Source organism: Capra hircus, chromosome 3, assembly GCF_001704415.2.
Source record: "Capra hircus breed San Clemente chromosome 3, ASM170441v1, whole genome shotgun sequence".
NCBI classification, from domain to species: Eukaryota; Metazoa; Chordata; class Mammalia; order Artiodactyla; family Bovidae; genus Capra; species Capra hircus.
Genome location: NC_030810.1, coordinates 15,351,816 through 15,376,128, shown reverse-complemented (window position 1 = coordinate 15,376,128; position 24,313 = coordinate 15,351,816). Strand labels below are relative to the sequence as shown.

General features: G+C 44.3%; 1 protein-coding gene and 2 non-coding genes across 9 annotated transcripts in view; all 3 read right to left on the bottom strand.

Annotated features, from left to right (window-relative positions):
• The window catches only part of NFYC (nuclear transcription factor Y subunit gamma), a 66,090-nt gene that overhangs the window by 5,365 nt on the left and 36,412 nt on the right, over nt 1–24,313 (bottom strand). For all 7 annotated transcript variants that reach the window (XM_018042445.1, XM_013962939.2, XM_013962937.2 and 4 more), the window contains 5 exons: nt 16,592–16,663; nt 15,117–15,230; nt 11,691–11,786; nt 6,495–6,668; nt 3,002–3,160 (listed from right to left, as the gene is read on the bottom strand). In XM_018042445.1, the coding sequence (XP_017897934.1) occupies nt 3,002–3,160; nt 6,495–6,668; nt 11,691–11,786; nt 15,117–15,230; nt 16,592–16,663 (615 nt within the window). The remainder of the gene's footprint in view (nt 1–3,001; nt 3,161–6,494; nt 6,669–11,690; nt 11,787–15,116; nt 15,231–16,591; nt 16,664–24,313) is intronic.
• MIR30C (microRNA 30c) lies at nt 7,372–7,476 on the bottom strand. The gene has a single exon (NR_129693.1). It is a non-coding gene; the product is annotated as a microRNA 30c (primary transcript).
• Nucleotides 10,492–10,597, bottom strand: MIR30E (microRNA 30e). The gene has a single exon (NR_129695.1). It is a non-coding gene; the product is annotated as a microRNA 30e (primary transcript).

Sequence of the window (24,313 nt, the reverse complement as noted above, 5' to 3'; positions counted from 1 at the left end):
CCAAGAGCCAGGACCAATGCGGGTCTGTGGGACTTTTAGGATCCTTGGTATTCAGCCCTAGCCTCTGGCCAAACACCTCCCAAGGGGAAGCTGAATCAATAAACCTTTCACAGACTACTCCATCATGGGAAACTAAAGCTACAAAAATGCCCTTAAGAGTTCCTCAGGCTTACGATTAAGTCTCAGATAATACAATAATACCACACGCTGCATTTAATTGCATGCTAAAAGCCTTAACTCGGCCTCTTAATGCTCCAGCATACCATGAAAGTATTAGTGCTTTGAGTGTGAGGATGAGCAGAGGACCAAGGCAGCCACAATGTGAGGGGAACTGTGGCTCAGCAGAGAAAACAGTCGGCAAAGGAAGACTATGGACAGTCATGCTTGGGATATGGGAGATGAAAGAGGCTCCAGGAAGACCAGCAGATATGGTCTCCCTCCATCTGGGGGCCTAGACACCACCCTCCAGAAAAAAAGCTGTCTGGCCTGCTCTTCTTTTAAGGGTGAGCTTCTTGAGGGTAATAGGCAAGTCATGCCTCTGTCCTAGAGAAAATTTTCCTCTTGCCTTCAAGAGCTAACTTCATTATATGGGCTTTTACTTCCATGAGTAAATGCCGATAGGATGAAACTCCTGCATACAAGTGTTAAATCAAACTGCTTCTCTGAAACTTCAGCTTCAAAGAGGATTTGAACCATCAAGAAAAGATGAACACTGAACCAAGAAAAGAGGAACACTGAAGTTCCTGGTAGAACATTCCAGAATTGTCTAAGGCAAGATGGAGGGACACAAAATCTAAACCCACTAAGAGTCCGCTTTAAAGGAGACAGGGCAAGATATTGTGACCTACCGTCATTTCTCTCCTGAGAACTTGCCAAGAAGAGTTGCTGGGAAGTTGTGATGCCAAGCCTAACCCCCCACTACATCCCACAATGCAGCTTCCAGGCCAACGTTAAATTGCTTACGAGGAGGAAGACAGCTGCATGGAGGCTTGGGAAACCTCATGTGCCGATATTGATGCTGGTTGGTCCCAGGAGTCTCCAGAACTCCAGCCAAGGACATGGGATGAAAGACTGCAAGAAGCCTGGTCCCAGGAGTGGGGGAAGGTATACTGCTGGCCATAGGGATTTTACATTTCCCTGCTGGAAAGAGCACTTTGCAGAAACTCAAATGTGACTGAAAACTTGTGAGCCGAACAGTTCTAAGCAGTTCTTAGAAGCAAGCTCTTCTTTTAGGCTTGGGCTTAGATATCTGGGGACGCTCTGCTCTTCAATCCTCTACCACAGGGATAATCCTGGGGACCCTCACAACCTTTTAACATTAACCACAGAGCAAAGAAGCCCACCCCCCTGGATGGAAATCAACCCTGAATATTCACTGGAAGGCCTGATGGTGAAGCTGAAGCTCCAACACTCAGGCCACCTGACGAGAAGAGCTGACGCACTGGAAAAGACCCTGACGCTGGGAAAGACTGAGGCCAGGAGAAGGGGGCAAAAGAAGATGAGATGGTTGGATGGCATCACTGACTCAATGGACATGAATTAGAGCAAACTCTGGGAGATAGCGAAGGACAGAGAAGCCTGGTGTGCTACAGTTCATGAGATCGCAAAGAGTTGGACATAACTTAGCAACTGAACAGCAACAGAGCAAAGAAGCCCACTCCCTGGGCTTTCCAAAGAGGAGCACAGTTCCCTTCCTGGGAACCAGCACTCCGCTAAGTCTAAAAATGCAGACTCCTGCAGAGGCATACAGTGAAGACTAAGCCCTAAACTCTGCAACAAGTCTTCTGTGCCCCCAAGTCTGTAGAAGACTCAGGTTAAAGTTACTATGAAGTGGGAACTCTACTCTGGTTTAGATGATCTTATTTTGGTGCTCTCACATGCAAAATTGAGAACCACTTATGAGAGAAGTCATGGGTTGGTGGCTGCAAGGAATCTGAAATCGATGCATGCTTATGTGCATGTGGTCACCCCACCCCAACCCCGCCCTATTTAAGAAGGAAGGGTGGGGGAAGGAGATGGAGAGAAGGGGGTGGGGAAAAAGACAGAGAGAGGTGACAAAGACAGAGATAGAGTGATGCACATAGCCCCCTTTCCTCAGCTTTCTCTTGGCCTATTACTCTGTTAATTAAGAAGAGCTACCCAAAATAGAGCTAAGGATACTTTTCAAGCTTCCTTCAAAGAGGAAGTGGTTAGCCAAGTCCAAGTGAGGTTCTGTGTCTGCCAACATTTCATTAACAATAGGAAAGGTGAGTGGTAGGAACAGACCTGCTCTATGTCATGCCTTTTCCACATTTTTTGTGGCAAGCTGACCAATGACTAGGTGGCACATGTTACGACGAGGACTTTCTTCATTTTTTTAAACAAAAAAACAAGTACAAGTGAAAAAGCCAACAAATATAAGAAATGAAATCCCTCAAGGCACACAGGAAGTAGCAGTCCACAGTGAAGCAATGGATAAGTTAAATGAAAGCCAAAAATACACTTTGTTGCAGGCTCCACTGGGAACTGACTCATGAATATGCAACAAGTGTATTTATGGCCTTCTCTATACACTTCCCTCTTATTCTCTGCAAATCAAGACAGAACTGCCTCACAGGGCCTTTGGGCCTTGGCATGGAATAGTGGCTACAATGACCTCTCTGCACAGGCGGCGGGAGGGGAACTCTAGAAGCACTGCCCCATAGCGGCGAGTCTGAACCCAGATTAAAGGAAAGCAGGGAGTATGCAGTGAAGCCAGTTGTGGTCTAGGTTTACAACAAAGAGAGAGAGAGAGAGAGAGAGAGAGAGAGAGAGAGAGAGAGAGAGAGAGAGAGAGTGTGTGTCTGTGTGTCTGTGTGTGTCTGTGTGTGTATGTGTGTCTGAGTGTCTGTGTGTGTGTGTCTGTGTGTGTGCGTGTGTATGTGTGTACTGAAACCTCTAACCGTTCCTGATCACACTGTCGCGCACAGCGCCGCACAGACCCGAGGGCAGGGCAGGGCAGGGCAGGGCAGGGCAGGCTTACCGGGATCTGCTGGATCTCTCCCGTGTTCGTGATGATCTGCTGCATCACCTGCATGGTCTGCCCAGCGCCGCTCTGGGCCTGCTGGGCTTGGCCTTGTGGCTGGGCCTGGACAATCTGCACCTGCTGACCTTCTCCAACTTGCATGGTTACAGGTGTGGTCTGGAAGGAAGAGTCATGAAAACGCTGACTGAGTTCTAGCCCAGAGCCCAGGCCTACCAAGGGGTTAATGCTGAGCAGTTAACCAGGAGCAAACCCTCCTGAATGCCTGACCTCATCTCAATACCAACAATACTCAACCTACAGAGTCCCCTGGGACTATGCACACTCAGAGCACTGATAACATCATTCTCCAAAATAAAAGACAGGAAAGCCGAATGGATTTTTTTGGCTCAGAGTGCAAAGTATTTGCCTCAACCCCAATACCTCTCTCTATGCTTCAAATGTTGCAACTTTTCACAGCCCCTTCAGTGACAGAAAGGCACGTATGGTAAAAAAGAATTAAAAGCAACTATGATAATTCTCCCAAGACATGGCTGAAGTCAAGCCTGGAACAGGTGAGTTTGGAGGGCAAACCAAATGGGACGTGGGGTCAGTTTAGGACCCTGGGCTGCTTCCCCGGCATGCAAGGCCCCGGAAAAAACATCAGGGGCACACCGGCTGTCATCCCCACGCGTCAGTGACTCCAGCCCACGCTGGCCGGCTGGCTGCTCCGGATCACAGCATGGCTTCCCGCAGGAGAGGCAAACACCCTTAAGACCCGGACACAGTTAAGACCTGGATCCTAATTGAGGCTATGTAAGTAATAGAATTTAACACTTGAACAGAATTTACCAAGAATTTTAACTTTCTAGAAATAGGAATCTCAGATTTAAGGAATTTCTGTCTAATGTATACAAAGATTCTGTGTCTCACACACTTAGAGGATTATCCAACCCATCGAAACTTGCTCCTTCGAGAGACAGTGGATTCAAACTGTCAAGAGGGTCAGTTATTTCTTTAAATCTCACGTCTTTACCCCGTAAAGATGCGACCTTTACAGCTTCCAGTGTAAGTTGCTCATCTGGTGGTGGTGCTAGGAGAGCCTTTAACTACACCTGCACCCCAAGCCCTCACTTTGGGTACGATTTCTCCCCACTTGAAATCAAGAATCACCTCCTAAGATGACTCAGAGTCTTCATGAATTCTGGTCTTCAGTCGATGTTGTTATCCCGATTGCACTTACATTCTGACCGCACAGGTCTACTCTGCAGTAATGTTACCTAGGAAGGGGAAGGTGTTCTGGGAACTGTAGATGAGAAATGACTACGAACTGTAGGAGGGTAGGGAGAAAGATGACAGAGGGTACTGCATGCACGCAGTGGGCCAAGTCAACAGGAAACATCTCCTGTTGTGACACCATGATCTCCAACTTAGCCGGCTCCCCAAACCTCCGTAAAATGTTTCCAATTTTATGACGGGAAACATAGGATTCACTTGACCAAAATATACTTTCTTCCCAATTTTAATATGTGTTGGTCCTATAAGGGTATCTGAGCTCAACCTGAAAGAGCCACTCCTATAGACCTAGGGAGGTGTGACAAAGCATAGCCAACAAGGCCTTCCCGAACCAGTCAGACAGGGGAACACGAGCTGGGAGATGCCGGGAGGAACCAAGTTCACCATCCTCACAAGCCTTATCAGCTCCAAGCTGAGCAAGTTCAGTGTGGCAGAGAAGAGGTAGATAAAATTCTCGCTGACCAAAAAAAAAAAAGCATACTGCCAAGTCATCACTGTACTACCGACTCAATTTTCCCAAGAGGATTTCTGAGGTATTTCTAAATCATTTCAGGAAAATGAGGGCTCATGTTAGCCTGGCAGATGTCAAGTCACATACTGCGTGCCCTGCAGTCGGGGCACAATAGTCATGAGCTTTTCAGAATGATTAGCCAATCAGGGCCAGCTCTTGGCAGACTCCCTTGAAGTTTGCTGGTACGGGGATAAAGCCTTAGGCAGGCAAAGCGCTCACCACTGCGGAGGCACAAGCACCGGCCAAAGGAGGTCCCTGAGGCATCATGCTGCAGTGAATGCCTCGAGGCAGGGACTGGGATGTGGTCATCTTTAAACCCCTCCTGCCTAGCAATGTGTCTGGCAAAGAGCAAGCACCTCCATAAACTTTCAAATTATGGATAAAAAAGTGAGCAGGGAATAAATTCTAAAACCATAATAATTTGAATCTAGCTCTGCCCCAATGTTTTTTCTTTAGGCAGGCCTAGCTCCTTACTAGAGAAGGCAATGGCACCCCACTCCAGTACTCTTGCCTGGAAAATCCCGTGGATGGAGGAGCCTGGTAGGCTACAGTCCAAGGGGTCGCAAAGAGTCGGACACGACTGAAGCGACTTAGCAGCAACAGCAGCAGCAGCAGCTCCTTACTAGGATACACATGGCTGTTTAGGATGTGTCCTCTGCCTGCCTTTTCAAGCTGCCTAGATGCTCCCCTGTGCTCACTCTACCCTCCCCTCCTACCATTTCCGGTGCTGTTTCTCTCCACCTTTGCTCATGCTGTGCCCTCTCCTGGGAAAGCCCTCCTTCCCCACATTATTTGATTCATTTCCATTGTTCCCTCTAAGCCTCACACTGTTCCTTTCAGAGAACTTTTCTCTGGCATTCTCTGCTACCACCTCCCTCACACCTTTTGTCAGGTACCCCTTGTGAAGCACTCCCATAACACCCTCTACACAATCCTAAGAATATCTTACACTTCCCACATGGCGAGTGGTATAATCTGTAAGTATTTGTAGCCCCAACTAGATTCTTAAATTCTTAAAAATAGGGGCTTGTTGATTCATCCTTGTATCCTCAACACAGCTTTGGACTTTAGCTAAGAGGACACTCAGCGTCTGATGGATATACAATGACTGATAGGGAGTCAGGGCTCAGGAAACATAGTTCTCTTCAGCCTTTCATGATCCCCAACAATGTGGATATTAACTGCTTTCACAACAATACTATCGGGAGAGAAGGAATCTTCTGATTACTGTTATAAAAAGAGAAGGTCAGCGGACACATCCAGTGGGAGACAGAAATGAGGAAAAGGAGAGGAAATGTATGTTATCTGGCAACGATGCCTGATCGCCCCTTTAAAGATACAAATTCCAATTCTGGTGGGGAGACGCAGACCGCAGGCATGGAGTCCACCTAAAAGACCTTATACGAATATGTCACTCTCTTCAAGGGGGCATCTAGAGACGTTTTTCCTCCTAAAATGTTTTAGGGACCCCAGAGAACGTCCTGTTCACTGCACTTTCCTCATTTGACCCATGAGGATGCCAGGGTCTAGAGAGACTAGGTGACCCATCACCTCAGCGGCCAGGTCTGGGGGCAAGTCCAGGTCTTCAGAATCCAAACCCAGTGCCCTACAATGATCTGACTGCCCATCTGCCCCAGCCCCACTCTGCCCATCCCAAATCTAAGGGGTGCTATCTTGCTGGGCCGGCACCCTCTGCTGCTCACAGACCTGGCCCTGCTGAGGCTGTGCAATGATGATCTGCCCAGGCTGGATGGTGGTCGTGGAGCTGGTGGTCTGCTGGCCTTGCTGCTGCCCCTGGACTTGAACAGCAGTAGGCTGCTGAGCCAGCGTGAAGTAGTACTGGACGGGCTCGGCGGGAGTCACAGACTGGCGCACCTCCTCCTGTGGGGCAGAAGGAGAGGCAGGTAAGAGGAAAAGAACCGACTCAGCAGCCACCGCAGTGAATTTCCATTCTTCCCCCAAACCGGCTCTGCACAGTTGCCAGCTGAATGCTGAGTTCTCCACATTTGAAGCCAAGGGAAAGTGGAATTTGAAGAGACCAGTTGTGCTAAATCGAACTAAAAATAACAGATTCCATAGGCTTCACAAAACAAACATACAGCCAATTTTCTGAAGTACAGAGTAATCACCCATTGCGTGATGAGTTGCAAATAGGCAAATAATTACCGTAACTAAAAACCACGCACTGGCAGTGCTTGTCAGTAAATGCTGTCAAGGCCCGTGATCTGAGAACAGTGCTAATTGCAAGTACCCCAAACACTCAGGCTGGCTCCCAAACTCCCAAATAAGCAGCACTCTCCTTATTTCATTCCCGCACCACCTCTGGAGGAAAAGAGCAGGGGAAAGGGACACAGGGCTTTTTCTGGGTTGGAATTTCAGAAGCAAATGTCAGGACCAAGAACGCTGGTAGGCAAGAGCCCAGCTTTTCACAGCATGTCGAGAGCTCGGTGGTCACTAAGGTCGTGTCTATCCAGCAACCCAGGGGGACTAAGGGACAGCTCTCCACTGGGGTGCTGCCTTGGCTGACTAGGGAGGTCGCATTCTGGCCGACCTGCTGGGTGAAGAGACTGTTCCTTCTTCAGCAGACGTTTTCCATGGCAGAAGGAGTAAACAACCCTCTCCCAGCCACCTCGAGCTCACAGCTGAGAGTGTAGGATGTTTACACACACTACGGCATGGTTACAGTCTGAGGGTCCGGGGTTGGTCGGCCCCTGACCACTGACACAGAGATCGGCGTCTGCTCCGGACGGCCCTGCGACACACAGAACCCCTGCCTGGGACAACAGAAACAGTACAAACATACGGCCACTCGGCTGGCTGAGCAAAATATCAGCTACATTTACTCACTTCTGTGCCCTGAACTAAGTTTTTCAGGCTCAAGGAAAGAGGAAAAGACTTCTCCAAGGCAGAGACCCTGTGGATTGCCTCAAAGCTCCCCAAAGGGACATACACGGTTGGTACTGACCCTATCTCCAATCTGTGCTTCCACGGTTCTTTTCTCATGAAACCTTTTTGTACTTGCTGGTCAAATTCACTACCCTCCCTGCTAGAATGACAAGCCTATGAAGGCAAAGCCTCGATCTCTCTTGCCCCCTACTGTCCCTATTACCATTCTCCTTTCAGGCACTCAATAAGCAGGTACTAAATGATAAATGAATTCATAGGGCCGGGCAGACAACTGGAGGTAGGAAAGTATTTTTTTTTTAAACCCAAGCTGCGTGCATGCTTAAGTCGCTCGGTCACGTCTGACTCTTTGTGACCTCATGATCTGCAGCCCACCAGGTTCCTCTGTCCATGGGATTTTCCAAGCGAGAATAGTGGAGTGGGTTGCCCTTCTCTTCTCCACGGGATCTTCCTGACTAAGGGATTGAACCCAGGTCTCCTGCACTGCAGGTGGATTCTTTACTGGCTGAGCCACCAGGGAAGCCCTAACCCAAGCTGGGAGTATGACAAACACTCCTGAACCCAACAACTGTCAGCAATAGACAAGAACCCCTAAACTCTTGCTCCCTCTAGGATTCTGCAGCCCCCGTGTGGGGATACACTTTTGTCCACTGTAGGATGGAGCTGGGTACTCTTTTGCTTCCGGGGAACTGGGGGCCCAGGATACTAAAACTAGGACTGCGGAGATCTAGCTTCTGAGAAACTTGGATCTCAGCATGCAAGGTTCCCTGATGGCTATTCACCCAGTCTAGGCAGACACTTTGAACACTCTGGGTTTCTAAGCTAGCCCTTCAACAGGAACCAACTTTCTAAGTTAACATATTCTGTGCTTTAGGCCCAAACAGTAATGAACCCTGGACATGAACATGCTGAGGGAGAAGAAAAAGGAAGCCCCCTTTTATTTGCATCTAGGTCTTAGATTCCAGAACAACTTAACTGTGACATTATCTCCATTTCAACTCTAATTTCTCACCATGATAAATAAAGGTCCACCAGTCAACTAGATCTTGGCTATGACAGGGGTTAATACTGATATCCTCCTTAGCCAAGAAACAAAGGCCAACTATTCTTTTCAAGGCTCCTGAAATACGTTCAATGAATTTATTTTCCCACTCAGAACTCCCTTCCCATTTTATAAAAAACATTAACCATTAAAGTCCAAACATAACTTGAAAAAGCTCTTGGGTGATGAATGAGTATAGGGGACTAAGAACTGCAGAACTAACCTGTAGGAAGTCTTGGGGAGTAGGGAGCCCCTGGCCTTCACCAGCCCTTGGCCTGTGACTGTTCTGTCTCCAGTTATCCTTGACTACAGCGAATCTGCAAGTGAATACTGTCCTTTTGCCAGAAAAATAGCAAACACTTTACCACTTTCAGAAGCTAAAATATCCTTTGCCAAAAGCTGTGAGAACATGTAAAGAGCTTCTCCTATGCTGCCTACAGTACCCTCTTAAGCGGTTTATGAACTAGGCAATGTCTGGGACACTCTGTGAGTATCAAATAGAGGCACCAAGGTTTGCCTTATGAGGACAGGCATGTCAGCTCTCAAATCACTGGAATGGAAGGAAGCATATCTAAGCTGCTTCTGCATTAGAAGACTTATTCTGCCAATGGAGGTCAAGCTAGAAAGGGAGTGATTATGCTTGGTTTAAAGAAATGGGTGAAGAGGAAATGACATTTTAATGAGCAGGAACTTTCAACTCATAGCTTTATGGGGTAAAAGTCAGGCCTCAACTCTCTCCTGCTTGAGTAGTCTTTACTTGCTTCACCAAAGAACAAGAGACATCCCCAAGCATCTTTGAGAAGTCAAGGACCTTAGATCAACAACTCAGTATTTCTGGCTCGTTTCTTTCCCCAGCAGTGGGAAGCCACCCCCTCTGCTAGAACAATCTCTGAATGACTGGATCAATCCAGGATGGGGCACTTGCCCAGCTTAGCAGTGGCCTCCCCAAGCAGAGTACTTGCTCTTGGAATCTCTTCAGCAGTGGAGTCTGGTAAACAACGCCAGAGCATGAGCAGCATCGCCTCCTAGGGCCATCACCACAGTGCTGCGCAGCCAGCCCCCAAAAGCACATGTGCTTCCGTAGCAAGAATGAATTGCTGCTTCCTTCAGAAAGGGTGAGTTCTGGAGAGTAGGCGCTTTTAAAAGACTTAAGGAAGCTTCCAGCCAATTTGGAGCTTGGGAAAACTTCAGGTCTACAGAGGATTAAAAGTGCTATCTTAGAACTTCAGGCCAGCTTTCGGCAATCTCAACCTTTCAAAAAAGGCCAGGCAGCAGCTGTCCCGAACAGGATGCCAATCAATGGCCTGAACGCCTGCAAAGAACTGAACCCAGGCAGCAAGGAGCTGTCTCAGCTAGACACACTTTAAAGGAGATGGATCATAGCATTCAGAGTCAGGCTAGGATGTAACAAGGAGCTCTCTGACACCCTAGGAGCGTCAAGCACTGAGGACACTGGAGCAATGGAGAGGACACGACCATTCTCTCTGGCCAGTTGGCTTGGAAGGCAGCCCACCGGGAACAAGCAGGAGCTGATGCAAGGAGCCTGACAAGGCCTGATTCTGTCACAGAACTCACCACCTTGTTTTTAAAGGGGGCTTCTGAAACAAATTCCCACAGGGAGAGTGGTATCAACTGTTTTGAAGGAAGAGAAGTGGTCTGAGTTCTTCTTGTAGTGACTTCTCAGAGAGGAGGGAAGCACCCAGAGGAGGAACTGAGCCGTGGGCACAAACCTGCAATGTTTCAAAGGCCATGTGCAGCGGGATGACCGTGGCAGCCTGCCGCTGTAAACATCCGACTGAAAGCTCCTTGCAACGCCTTACAGCTTCCAGTCAAGGATGTTTACAGTAGCAAAGACTGCCCAGAAGAACGGAGACGCAGTGAGGTACCCCGTGCTAGGAAGGAGGTGCAGAGGGCTTGCTAACCCAAAGGTCCCCAGGCAGGGTTGTAATTACAAAGGTCGTTAAAGATGCCCACTTCTTCTACACTCTCTTACTGGTTATCAACATGAGACAGCACAGGAGAATGGTCATTACTGAATGACTCCTACTTTTAAGGATAATATACTATGAAATAATTCATTAAAAACACTGAAAATTTTATTAACAAAAACAAAGCAAGCAGATCAAGGCTCAGCTTTGCTCCTGCCAGACTCTGCCACTATTCCAAGTATCTCTACTATATCCAGTGATATCATGATATCATGCAATCTGCATGCCTAAAATGATGAGCAACACAGGAGAGGGACCTATCAAAATTGCAATTAAGAGCTTTATGCACCCAAAGTGCTGAAAAACAATAGTGTGACCTCTGGAGAGGAGCAGAGAGAAGAGCAGGAAAGGCAGACACATTCCTTCTCGTCACTGCTTAGAGAAAGTTTAAGTGGAGGTTCTCAAATCTGGTTGCACATTAAAAGCATCTGGAGAGCTTTAAAAAGGACTGATGCCTGAGCCTCCCCCTCGCAGATTCTGTTTCAGCCAGTGTAGGGGGCAGAGCCTGGGCACTGGTATTTTTTAAAACTCTAACAGGTGATTCTAATGTGCAGCCAGCACGCTGCGTAGAGAACCACAATCCAGAGCAAGAGAAAACCAAGTCCACTCCCTTCAGACACAACTATCCACACACAGAAGCTGCTTCCTGGAAATCTAAAATCTTTAACCTGTTCTCCCATCCCAGATTAAGAACTCTGATAGATTTCCTAGGATACTCCGAAATGAGCTATACTTAACTGTTGTAACTCGTCTTTACTTTTCGTTTTGTCTATTTTCACTGAGACACCACCTCAGAGGCATTGAGTTAAAAGTATCCCTAAATGAGTAACAGGAGATGTTAAGGATGGCTCTGGTCTAGAGAAAGAGAAGCAAAAGAAGAGCAAATGTTTTGTGCTGACAGAGGAAATGGAGATCGTCTGATACCAGGATGCAAGGCACCCTCTCGTCGTCAATGCCTTCCCAGCTCACCTGACGCTTCGGTGGTTTCAGCTCATCTCTTGGAACAATATCGATGAGAAAGTCAAACTGATCAAATTTTGTAATCGCCATGGCGATATCATTTCTCTGTAACAAAGAAAAGCAGGGTGAAAAATTAACTTGGGGAGAAGCTAGTTTACCTGGCTTTCTACTCTCCAAGCTACAAGTAAGGTTAAGATGATGACTTCTAAGGCAAACTAAAGACCAATGGCCAAGCCTAGAGCCAAAAAAAGCACACCCAAACTCTTAAAAACTTCAAATGATGGATAAACACTGACCAAAAAAGAGATTCATATCGCTCATGCTCCACAGACTAGACATTTGAGCCTCCAACTATTGACACCTCTGCTAGATCCTGCCCCAAGGTATTCCCCACAACTGTTAAGATTATCACCCTCCAGATACATTCGTGCAAATCTAGCCGCATCAACCGACAGGTTTCTGGTCATTCTGTGGTTAGCAAAGTTAGGCTATTACTCAACCTTATAACCTTTTAAGCCCCTAAATAATATTTTGACTCTTTGGTTCACATGCAGTTTATAATCTATTTTGAATCTCTCAGCTGAAATCCTATTTCAGTAATTTTTTACAATATTTTTCTAGTCATTGGATCTATATATGTTAGTTTCTAGAAGATTACAAATTTTATTTTGAAATTCAAAATGACAATGTCAAATTCACAGTTTAAATATTGTTTAACATGATATGAATACTGGAAATCTGAAGCCACTAGAGTAGGGGCTGGGGGAAAGAGAACATGAGTCAGCTGACTAATGCTACTGAAACCAAGGCCTGCTCTGATGAGGTTCTTTCTAAGAGCGACATTCCCTTTCTTTAAGTAATAAAATTAAAACATTTTAAAATTAAGAACCAACAAGCTATATATACTTAAGGTTTGTGTACTTCATTGTAGGACAATTATAAAGCAAAAGAAAAAAAATAGAGAACACTAATAAGTGATACACATATTAAGTGTTCAGGGGAATGTAAAGTTTTAAATGCATTTAAAACCAGATGATTTGGTGGACAGAGGGAAAGACAAATATGGGACTAAAAAGAGTAAAGTGCCAATGGTAGGATCTAGGTAGTGAGTTATACAGATGTTCACTGTAAACTTTGCTTATGGTTAAATTTTTTCATAATAAAATGTTGGAGGGAAAAGTCAACATGCTAACAGAAACCCTCAGCAAGCTCTATATATTCACAGTTAAAAGGTGACTAATCAGGTAAAATAGGAAGGGATGGAAATTTTCTGTTTTCTTTTTTTTCTTTTTCCCCTTCCCTTGTCTTTGTGATGGCCCCGAGCCACTGAAATGCAAAACTCCAGTCCGACCTTCTTGCCAACCACCAGCCTGATAATAAACCCTCCCAACAGAGGCAGGGCACATATTAAGGGTGCCAGGTCTCATTTAAGATTAGTACAATATAGTATCACATTCATGATGATGTCACCTACTCAAGCTACCCAGATGGCTCATCTATGGATAGAATGAGGGGAAGAAAAAAATAAATGATCAATCACTTTTAGACATATACTAAAGCATTCTACAGAATTTTGGAAACAGATATACTTAAATGGGTCTTTTAAACATTTTTATTTTGCCTTTTTTAATGCTAATATTTTACCAATTATCATATTTAGTAAAAAAAAAAAAAAAAGCCAGAGAAACTTTAAGTACCCAGCTTAATGAATCTGAGTAATATATACACCTGGTAGCTATCACCCATATAAGAACATACAAAGTTTCCTTCTATTCCTTTCCAGTCAACTTCCTTCCCTTACCAATCTGAGGCAACCACAACTCTGATTCTTATCTCCATAGACGACGACAGTATATGATATCATGTGCTGTGTAATTTTTTCCTCTTTTGCTTAAATGTGATTGAGATTCATCCACATTGCTGCATGAATAAATAGTTTGCTTCTCTGACTGTTGAGTAGTCATCCATTTTAAGAATAAATCTATTTGTTAATAGATTTACATCTTCATGGATATTTGAGCTATTTCCAGGTTTTGGCTATTATAAACAAGGTTGTTACTAACAGTCTTATACAAGAATGTCCACACTTTTGGGAGTACATGTAAGAGTGGAATGGCTGGGTCTGAGATTAAGGAATAGCATTTTATTAGAAAGCGCTAAATAGTTTTCCAAGGTGATCATAACACTTTACATTCTAACCAGCAATAAATGAGTTTCAGTCATTTCACTTTCTTGTCAACACTCGGTACTGTCAGTCTTTTTTATTTTAGCCATTCTAGTGGGTACAACGGAGAAGGCAATGGCACCCCACTCCAGTACTCTTGCCTGGAAAACCCCAGGGACGGGGGAGCCTGGTGGGCTGCTGTCTATGGGGTCGCAGAGTCGGACATGACTGAAGCGACTTAGCAGCAGCAGCAGTGGGTACAAACCAGTATCTCACTGTGGTTTTAATTTGTATTTCCCAGATGACAAATGATGCTGCATACCTTTTTGTGGTTGGTCATTTAGGTGTCTTCCTTTTTGAAGGCCCTGTTCAAGTGCTTTGCCCATTTTACTTTTCAATCTGAACTGATCCTGAAGGTAGCTTTAATTAGATCTCTCTAGATCCATAGTCCTCCTCCAAGACAACATAAAATAAGTTTTCAATATCTAGCTGTGCGAGACTATAGAATTTCTAAGGGTAGGAATCTCTGTCTGTTTTGTGTATTAATTCCCAGGGCTTAGAACAGTGCTTGGCACACCGTGGGTATTCATTTAATATCTGCAGAATAAATGAACAAAAGCATGCATTTTCAATTTTGGAGATAAAGAGAAACAAAGAAAACATAATGTAGTTCCTTGGCTTTGCTGTTAAAATACTGGCACTCCTGTATCTGCCATACTTTTCCTCCTATGTCTGGGAAATCTTTCCTCTAAGAAAGGGCCTGGGTGTTGAGTGGAGAGTCTGTACACCCAATGACTAAGGGGTCTTCATACAATAAGAAAGTGATTTGCTGGATTAAAACAAAAAAAGAAACAAGAAAGAAGGAAACGATTCCCAGGAAAACAGAGAAGGAACAAAAATGCTAAAGAGGTTAGTGAGACTATTCTTCCTGGGACTGTTCTTTCCTGCAGACTCTCAAGGCTTCCAAGTGGAAGCTGTTTAGATCTGGAGATAGATAAATAATCACTTTAGCCTCTGTTTACAGTGAGAGCTCACCAAGTACAAAGTTCAGTCACTGAACTGTAACAAATAGGGAAGTTGGAAATTAACATTCCTGGTTGCGAAATACATACTATCTTGGCCATAAGGTCTGCCTGCCTCCCACCAGTAAAGGAAGATGCCAGTTAAACACATCAGCTTGAGAGAGGTCTAGGAAAGAACAATCTCTGGTCCAAAGCCATGCAAGAGAAGAAGGCAAAGGCAGCTGCTTGCCTAATTTTCTACAACATTACCTGAAGAGTCCGGCGCTTGTTATCCTCTGTGTGGATCCAGGCTCGAAGAGTCAACTCTGTGATAAAAATCTGGGCTGCCTTGGCAAACAACACAGGGGCTTCAGCACTGATCATCTGCAACAGACGTAGGCCCTCCCTGTCAATCACCAGCAAGTCATTCAAACCAGTCCGTTTGTCCCTTATCTCATGTCCTGCCAATGGGCTATGGGGCAAGGCCTAGAGAACAAGAAGGGGGTCGACTCAAGAGATTCCAAGACAAAGCAGGGACAGAGCAGGCAGCACACAGAAGGGAAGAAGGAGAAAGGTTATTTATCTAGTACCTTCCATGTACTTTCTTTCTCTCATAGAAGCCTTTCAGAGAAACGAGGATTTAGGAGAGGTGAAGTGACTTGCCTATAGACACAGAGCCAGTAAGTGGAAGGATTTAGGTTCAAATCCAAGAGGAGATAATGTGGGGAAAGATAATGAGTGCCAATGGATTCAGAGAAAATCTCCAGCTTCTCATCCTTCTTGGCTTTACTTTTTACATAGTGAAAAAGAGGTAACAACTTTCCAGGGTTGCTGTGGGAATCAAATGAGATAATGCATGTAAAAGTGCCCGGCACACAGTAAGTCCTTAAGTAATGGAAGCTGCCTTGCCGAAGCTGAATTCAAAGTTCAAACAAAGCTCTGGACCCTGTGCAGCCTTCGCGAGGTGGTCAGAGGTAGTCTGGGACAGAGTTAAGGGAGCAGGAGGTAAGAATTGGGATCTTGGTTCTCCAACTCTAGGTGAGTCACTTTTAACCTCTTTGTGTCTATTCACATATCTACAGGCTGGTAAAACTAGTAACTCTTATCCTGTGAACTCTCACATGGTTACTATGAGGAAGTAAGCTAATAAAAAGGAAAACTGCTGTAAACTGTTAGCTTTCTATACAAATACAGAAAACTATTAATTCGGAGTGGAGAGAGTCGCTCTCTTCTTGAGAGAACTGTAATAGGAGGCGGGCTCCTAGGAATACAAACATGGTCAACCCAAGTAAATCCTCTCACAAACATAAGCTGGTAAAACAACTCACAGACTGAAAAGTTAGAACAAGTGCAATATCATTATCAGACATTTCTTAGAGCTCGGATCAACTAACTAGAGACTGCAATAAGATGCCAGGAAGACGTCACTGTTCTGCTGACATGATGATACACGTTTACGCTACACAGTGGAAAGAATCAGGCAATTCAAAAAACAAATACTCAGTAGCTTGGATTTCAACAGCTAGCAAACAGGATACTCCCAATTTTCAGAAAAGTACCATACAATAATTAAAACTGTTCAATTTCAGCTCACTTAACAATTTTAGAGAGGAACCAAATACAAAACCAACAGACAATAATACTTTTATTTTTGTTTAATTAAACTTTGAGCGCTAGAGAAATAAGCAATAATCTTCCCATTGCTTTACTTTCAATATGAATAATAAAAATGAATGTGAATTCACCTTCACATCTTCATCCAGTTTCATAATCTTCTTAATACGAGCCAGTGGGAGTTCCTGTACTCGGAAATCTTTCTGAAATGAGTAACAAGAGGTACGTAAATGGTAGGAATAATTAATAGGATGTGACAGGCAGCATGAAACCCCCTGGTTGATTTAGTCCCTCCTTTTAGAAAATACGGCAGGAGAGAAATCACAAATGAAATTAAGAAAACACAAGCTCTAGAGCAAAATACTTCTTAACCAATGCAGAGCTTCCAACAAAGAGTTTTAGGATAAACTTACGATGCCTTCTAACAGGGCCCTCATGAAAAGTAACCCCAAACAATACCCGGTTCTTTGCCAGAACAATATAAAGATGCATTATGAATGCATTTCCCCCCCTAAGAAAGTTTACCAGTCTGCAATATGCAGATTAAAATGAGATTTCTGGCCTTAGGGGTTTTTCTCCAAGTTGCCAGTTTTTCCTTCTAATCAAGGACTACAAGGGCAAGTGCCAGCAATACCCGACCACAGTGACCACTCTCTTCAGCCACTGTGACACTGGCTATTTCTGACCTTTGCACTAACATGACACCAGAAACCAGGAAGGAGCTCCTTACCCATCACAGCACCAAAGGCCCTATCTTCAAAAACTGCTGGGGGTGGGGGTAGGAGTAGAAGAGTATGGAAAAAGGGTAAGGGTGAATTTATCAGCTGCTGTTTAGGAGTAGTCCTGTCAATTTTTTCTTAACAAACAAGACTAAGTTGGGAAGAAACCATTTAACTTTACTGTGGAAAGGATTTAGGAAAGGAATTTTCGATCAGCCCTACTCAATTACTTGTGATTTAAGTGCTTTTTCATTTTATTTTGATACTACTGGTATTTAAATACAGAGCCAATGATGGATGCAATTCTAGAAATAAAAATCAATTTTGGGTTTCAAAGCTGCAAAGAAGAGAAAACTGAAAAGGCAGAGATTAGCTAAAATCAGCAAAGTCCCTACTGGCACTAGGTGTCAAATGATTGATACTATAAGTGGTCTGAAATGTGATTCACCAAATCCAATATGCTCACCTGGGAATTTACATCATCACATTACGGAGGAAGCAGCTCTTATTTGAGATTTGGTGTAATTAACATGCATTAGTGAATTTTCTTTTCCAAGACCAATAAAAAAATCAACTATACGTCAAAGAAGGCAGTGGAGCATTTTGGAAAAACATTATCAGCCTTCCCAGAATCTATTTTATGAATACAGAAGAACAGGAACTATTAAGATAAACTGTACACCGAGGCATCTAATTTTTTTTGGCCGTACCTTGTGGCATGCAGGGTCTTAGTTCCCCAACCAAGGATGGAACCCATTACCCCCTGCAGTGGAAGCGTGGCGTTCCAACCACTGGACCGCCAGGGAAATCCCAAGACATCTAATTTCTCCATCCAAATGCAACAAGCTGCTTGGCTACCACTGACGTCTACAAAACCCCAACATCATTTTTTTTAATCTTTTCCTTTTCCAAATTAAGTATCAGCATTTTCCACGAAGCCTCTAAAATCTAACTCTGGAGTGGTAGAGGCTTAGAAGTCCAGTTTACTAAAATTTCACCAGAAGGAGATAGCATGACACATTCTAATTTTTTCTCCTCCTCTTTCATCTGTTCCTTCATGCAGCTCAACTGATAGCAAATGTATGATGCCTACTACTATGCCGAAGACGCAAATATACTTTTCTTTGAACAGCCGGGCTTCCCTGGTGGCTCAGATGGTAAAGCGTCTGCACGCAATGCGGGAGACCTGGGTTCAATCCCTGGGTTGGGAAGATCCCCTGGCGAAGGAAATGGCAACCCACTCCAGTATTCTTGCCAGGAAAATCCCATGGACTAGAGGAGCCTGGTAGGCTACAGTCCATGGGGTCGCAAAGAGTCAGACACGACTGAGCGACTTCTTTCTTTGAACAGTCAAACAGTTTAGAGACTATCACTTAAAAAAATGTTATAATCCCCTAAGCTATACTAGAATGGGGGTGTAAAATCCCATAGGGAAGAGAAAGAAATGACCAACTGACAGTGGTGGGTGGCGGGGAGGTGATGGAGTAAGCAAGTGGAGTTGGCAAATGTTCCACACAGGGGCTGACACCTGAATGGTGTCTTGGGATCCTGCAAATCTGCTTGCCGGAAAAGTATGTGAATGTTATTCAGACAAAGGACACAGCACACACAGAAGCACAGAGACAAAAAACCTGGCCTATTTAAGTTTTAGATGTATGACCTCATACAGAGGGGAGCAGCAGGAAAGGGAATGCTGGCTTAGGGCCAGACCCTAAAGGGATTTAAAAACAAACAACATTTATTTAACTATAGAAATTAATCACTGGTCCTCCTCCTTGTGTGGTGTATCACACAAAATGATGCTAAACAGAAATGCCAAAGAAAACGCTAGGGATGACAGTTTCTTTGGAAGGCCTCCCAGGATGATACACACAGCACAAGATTACGACCACGAGATTTAGGTCTCTTACAAGTGTGTTCTCATTTGGCTTTGTCATTTAATATAATTCCCACAACACTGTTCTAAGATTACTGAACTAAAGCCCAGAGCTGATAAAAAGATCTCCTTCCCCAACTTGAAAGAATAAATATTACTTTCAGAATTTTTATGAGACTACAATTTTAAAAAAAACAACAAGGAAAAGTCAAGATATAGTCCCACCTTGAAGAGAGGAAGAAACTTACAAAAAACTTAAGTCCCATACATCTTTTCTTTTGTGAGAAATTTTCTCATGATCTCTAAACCTTGAGATCTTAAAGGATCTTCAGATGTGCGTGTGTGGCTCATTATCGCTGACAATAGCCCAGCTTTCTATAATCTCAGCCCAGCTTTCCAGTCACATGTAAGGCTTTATGACAAGTTTATTGGAGAGAGGCACCCCTTCACGATCGGTACACTGGCTTTCAATTCAATGCTCCCCTTGTCACTGGCAACCACGCAACTGACATGAGTAACATTTAACTTCTTATCCTGATGTGAATGCAAGTGGAATAACAACTGACACATTTTATTCTTGGGCGTGACATCAGAAAGGTGGGAGAGTGGATTCTCCCTCAGAACATCTTTGTGCTCCTGACCACAACCGAAGAAGTGTTTGAAAATGCTGCCATCTGAAACTGCTGAACTTCAAGAAGTCTGAATTCACTCAATGAGAGTTTAAAGCCAAATTACAGTCAATAGGTCTCAGGCTGAACTAAACAACATCTGGAGTTTCAAATAATGATGAGGAATCTTTTGCAGGCCTACCTAGTCAGGCACTCACTCTAAAAAATCAAGATTCTACCTTCTCAAAAGCAGTGATTCTCAACATGGACAGCATGTTAGGATCACCTTGGGGAGCTTCTGAAACACAAGATGCCTAGGCTCTACCTCAGACTAACTGAATCAGGAACTCTAGGGAGTGGAGTCCTGGCATCACAGTTTTTGAAAACTACCCTGGTGACTATGATCCACAGTGAGGGTTAAGGACCACTGCTTTAAAGCCTTGCCGCTCAAAGTGAGGTCCCTAGACCCACAATGGCATCATCTGGGAACATGAATGAAGTGCAGAATCTCAGGTTCCTCTCCAAACCTGCTAAATCAAAATCTGCTATTTCAACATGACCCTCATGTGGTTCACATATAGACAATAAAGTCTGTGAAGCACTGTTCCACTGGAAGGGCTCAAACAGCACAGGGCCTATTTTTTAGCAGTCCACCAAACTTCACCTCCAAGTTCCCGTTTAAATGGTTATCTGATTTGATTGTAATGGTGGAAATGTCATCTTCCAATCTGGAGACACTGAAGAATGAAAAGATGTAACAGGCAATTAAAAGAAGGTGACCAAAGCATTAAATTATGGCTAACTTGAAGGCTAAATGGGGTGGAGGGAGGGAGTTTGAAGGAGGATTAGATTTTTCTTTAAGATTCAGCATTACTACCTCCCCACCTGCCCAGCAAAGGACAGAAGTTAGCTCTTTCTTCCCCACTTTCAAAGAGGTCTAGAGAGTAAAATTTAAAGCCAAGAAGTCTATTAATATTGCTCCCAGAGCCCTGCTAAGCAGGAAAACAGTATCTAACACAATCATCCTGGTATATAATCATTTTGGTATGATTTTTAATCAACTCCAGTTTCAGGTGAGCACCACCTGGGTTTATGGACAATGCAGAGCTTTCAAGAATGAGGAGAGCAAGTTGGCCAAGCTGAGACGAAAGACAAACTGCTTTTGCTGAACCGAGACCGAGACAACTGGGGCCAAAGTCTCCAATATGTCGTGCACTATATCACCTGTGCTTAGCCGCTCAGTTGTGTCCAACTCTTTGCAACCCCACGGACTAGCAAACTCAAATTGCTTATTTTTGGAACACCTCTGTCACAGTCTTAGAGAGACCGCAACACCTTATGAGTGTTCTCATAAACTTTATTTACATTTGGATAGTTTGAACATAGATTTTTTTAAAAAATCTGGTAGACATTTTGAGATATCAACCTAAGAGGCTCTGCCATATCTGAGGAAGTCTGGTTGTAAGTGCTGCTTGAGCTCTACAAAGGCACACACTGAACACTAAAATATCAGCCACGTCACACAGGCAGAGGTTCAGTCAGAGAAGCAGATGCCTTCATTTGCCATCGGCAGAGGGAAAATAAAAGTTTTGCAAAGGGACTTTACCGGATTCATTCTCACTCAAACCTGGCACTATGTTGCTTCACACTAAATCTGAAGTGGAGGAGTCTATGATTTATTTGAACATTTACTGTGCACCTATTACATGCCGGGGCTTCCCTTGTGGCTCAGCTGGTAAAGAATCCACCTGCAATGCAGGAGACCTGGGTTTGACCCCTGGGTTGGGAAGATCCCCTGGAGAAGGGAAAAGCTACCCACTCCAGTATTCTGGCCTGGAGAATTCCATGGACTGTATAGTCCACGGGGTTGCAAACAGTAGGACACGACTGAGCGATTTTCACTCATTCACTCACTGCTGCTGCTGCTGCTAAGTCACTTCAGTCTTGTCCGACTCTGCGCGACCCCATAGACGGCAGCCCAACAGACTCCCCTGTCCCTGGGATTCTCTAGGCAAGAACACTGGAGTGGGTTGCCATTTCCTTCTCCAATGCATGAAAGTGAAAAGTGAAAGTGAAGTGGCTCAGTCGTGTCTGACTCTTCGCGACCCCATGGACTGTAGCCCACCAGGCTCCTCCATCCATGGGATTCTCCAGGCAAGAGTAGCGGAGTAGGGTGCCATTGCCTTCTCCGAGTCACTCACTATTACAAGCCAAACATCATTCTAAGCATCTGATTTAAGAGATACCATGGTAGCATTCTGACTTCCCTGGTGGCTCAGACAGTAAAGCATCTGTCTACAATGTGGGAGACCCAGGTTCAATCCCTGGATCGGGAAGTTCCCTGGAGAAGGAAATGGCAACCCACTCCAGTACTCTTGCCTACAAAATCCCATTGATGGAGGAGCCTGGTGTCCATGGGGTCGCAAAGAGTGAGACACGACTAGACACGACTGAACAACTTCACTTTCACTTATGGTAGCATTCTAGGATTCTTTTCTTGAGAGTATGTGGAAGGAAAATTTTAGCCATCAACAGGAGAATGATTAAAAATGACTTTCCTCCTTGGTCTTTCTCCTTACTCATAAAACTTGAACTAAAAGTGAATCCCTCAAAGTAATCCAATTTAACCTCTGAAGGACTAGCTGTCTAGCTACAAAAAGTTGGTCAACACCACCATCTTCTCTGATGTCAATCAAACTTGGAAAGTAAATCAAGCAGGGTAACATCAAAGCCCATATTCCTCTGCACTGCAGCATTATTCACTGTAGGCAAGAAACAGAAGCAACCCAAATGCCCACTGACAGATGACTAGATTAAATGTGGTATGTACACATATAGAAGGAAACATTATTCAGCCTAAACAAAGAAATCCTGTCATATGCTACAACATGGATAAACCTTGAAAACATCATGCTAAGTGAGTGAAACGAGCCAGGCACAAAAAGACAAGTACTGTATGAGTCTATTAGATGAGGTACTTAGAGCAGCCAAACTCACAGAAACAAAGCAGAACAGTGATCACCAAGGGCTGGAGAGTGGGGAAAGTGGATAGTTGTTTCATGAGTGCAAAGCTCCAATTCCACAGGATAAAAAAGTCCTGGAGATCTGTTTTACAACAATGTGAATATACCACTGAAATGTACATTTTAAATGGTCAAAATGGTAAATTTTGTTGTGTTTTACCACAATTAAAAAAAAAAAAACCTCAAAGTCCAACAGAATACAGAAAAGCTAGGTGCTGAGTTTGAACTTCTAAAGTTCATTCACCTGGTCGATTGTCTGATCCTGAATCTGTTTCTGCATTCAAGCTGGGACATGCTTGCTGCACTGCCTAGTCCCACTAGAACTCAGGAAGGCACTAGTTCTACACCAGGCTGACCCCAGCACTTAAACCTGAAAACTTAACCATGACATTATCCCCTCAGAACATACAAAATACCCCACTTCTGACTTTATAATTCCATTTTTTCCCTCCCTTCCACTTTATATCTAAGATACTATTGATAACGACCACCTTTAGACTGCAGAAGAATGATTTTTCAGTGGAAATCCACCGGGGAACACAGGCCACTCAGAGAAAGCCCAAACCAAGGTCAAATGCTGAAAATCCCCCACATAAACAAACATGACCCACAAGGATACCCAGAATATAAGGGGTTTTTTTGACGTTTATCACAATGAGAAGTTATTGTTTATTTTACTCATTCATTACCTGTTTCTGTCTCTCCCACCAGAATACATGTTCTGTGAGGGCACTAGTTTTGCCTGTGTGGTTCACAATAACTAGCCTAGCCAAAGGAGGTGTGTAAGTATTCATTGACCAAATGAAAGCTGATCATGTATGTCAGAGGTTAAAGACCAGAAAGTCTAAGAAATTGCAACATGAGTTCTACATCAGGAAAGAATCCAGTATTTGCTCTGCCAGGATGCTAAAACCGCTGGGGCAGGAATGACAGAGCTCACAGAGTGCTCCTTCAGCCATTTGCTGAACTGGCACCAAACACAACATTCTTCATTATGGATATAACATCATACTCTCCCTTTTAATGCTTCAGATTCATCACTGTGCCTGACTCAGTAACTACTTAATAAATACTTATTGAACAAATGATCTGGGTGTAATTATTACATTGTAAGCTCCTCAAGGGCCAGGGTTTTGCTTCTTCTGTCAGTGGGTCTCAACAGGGATGATTTCAGCCCCCAGGGGACATTTGCCAGTGTCTAGCCACAGTTTTGGTTGTCAGAACCGGAAGTGCAGTGCTACCGGCTACAGCGATTAAAGGCCAGAGACGCTGCTAAACAGCATACATGCACAGAAGAGCCCCTCACAACAAGGAATGATCTGGCCCGAAGTGTCAATAATACTGCTCTTAAGAAACCCCAATCTAAGTGTATCTTTTAATATCTGGAAAGAGTGCTGGCTTACAATAGATTTGTTGTCGAATAAATTGCCCAGCAGTTTTCACCAGGTCCTAGAAACCTAGCAGGGCCACTAACTCAGGCCACAGAAATGAGCTACAGCTTCTGGAGGAAAGGAAGCCCTGCTTTTCTGCATTCTCTGAAAGATCTGCCTCACGTTAAACAATCTCCAAGTCAAAGCACCCACAGGCCTAAAGAAAGCCACTAAAATTAAAAACAAAAAAAAATTCA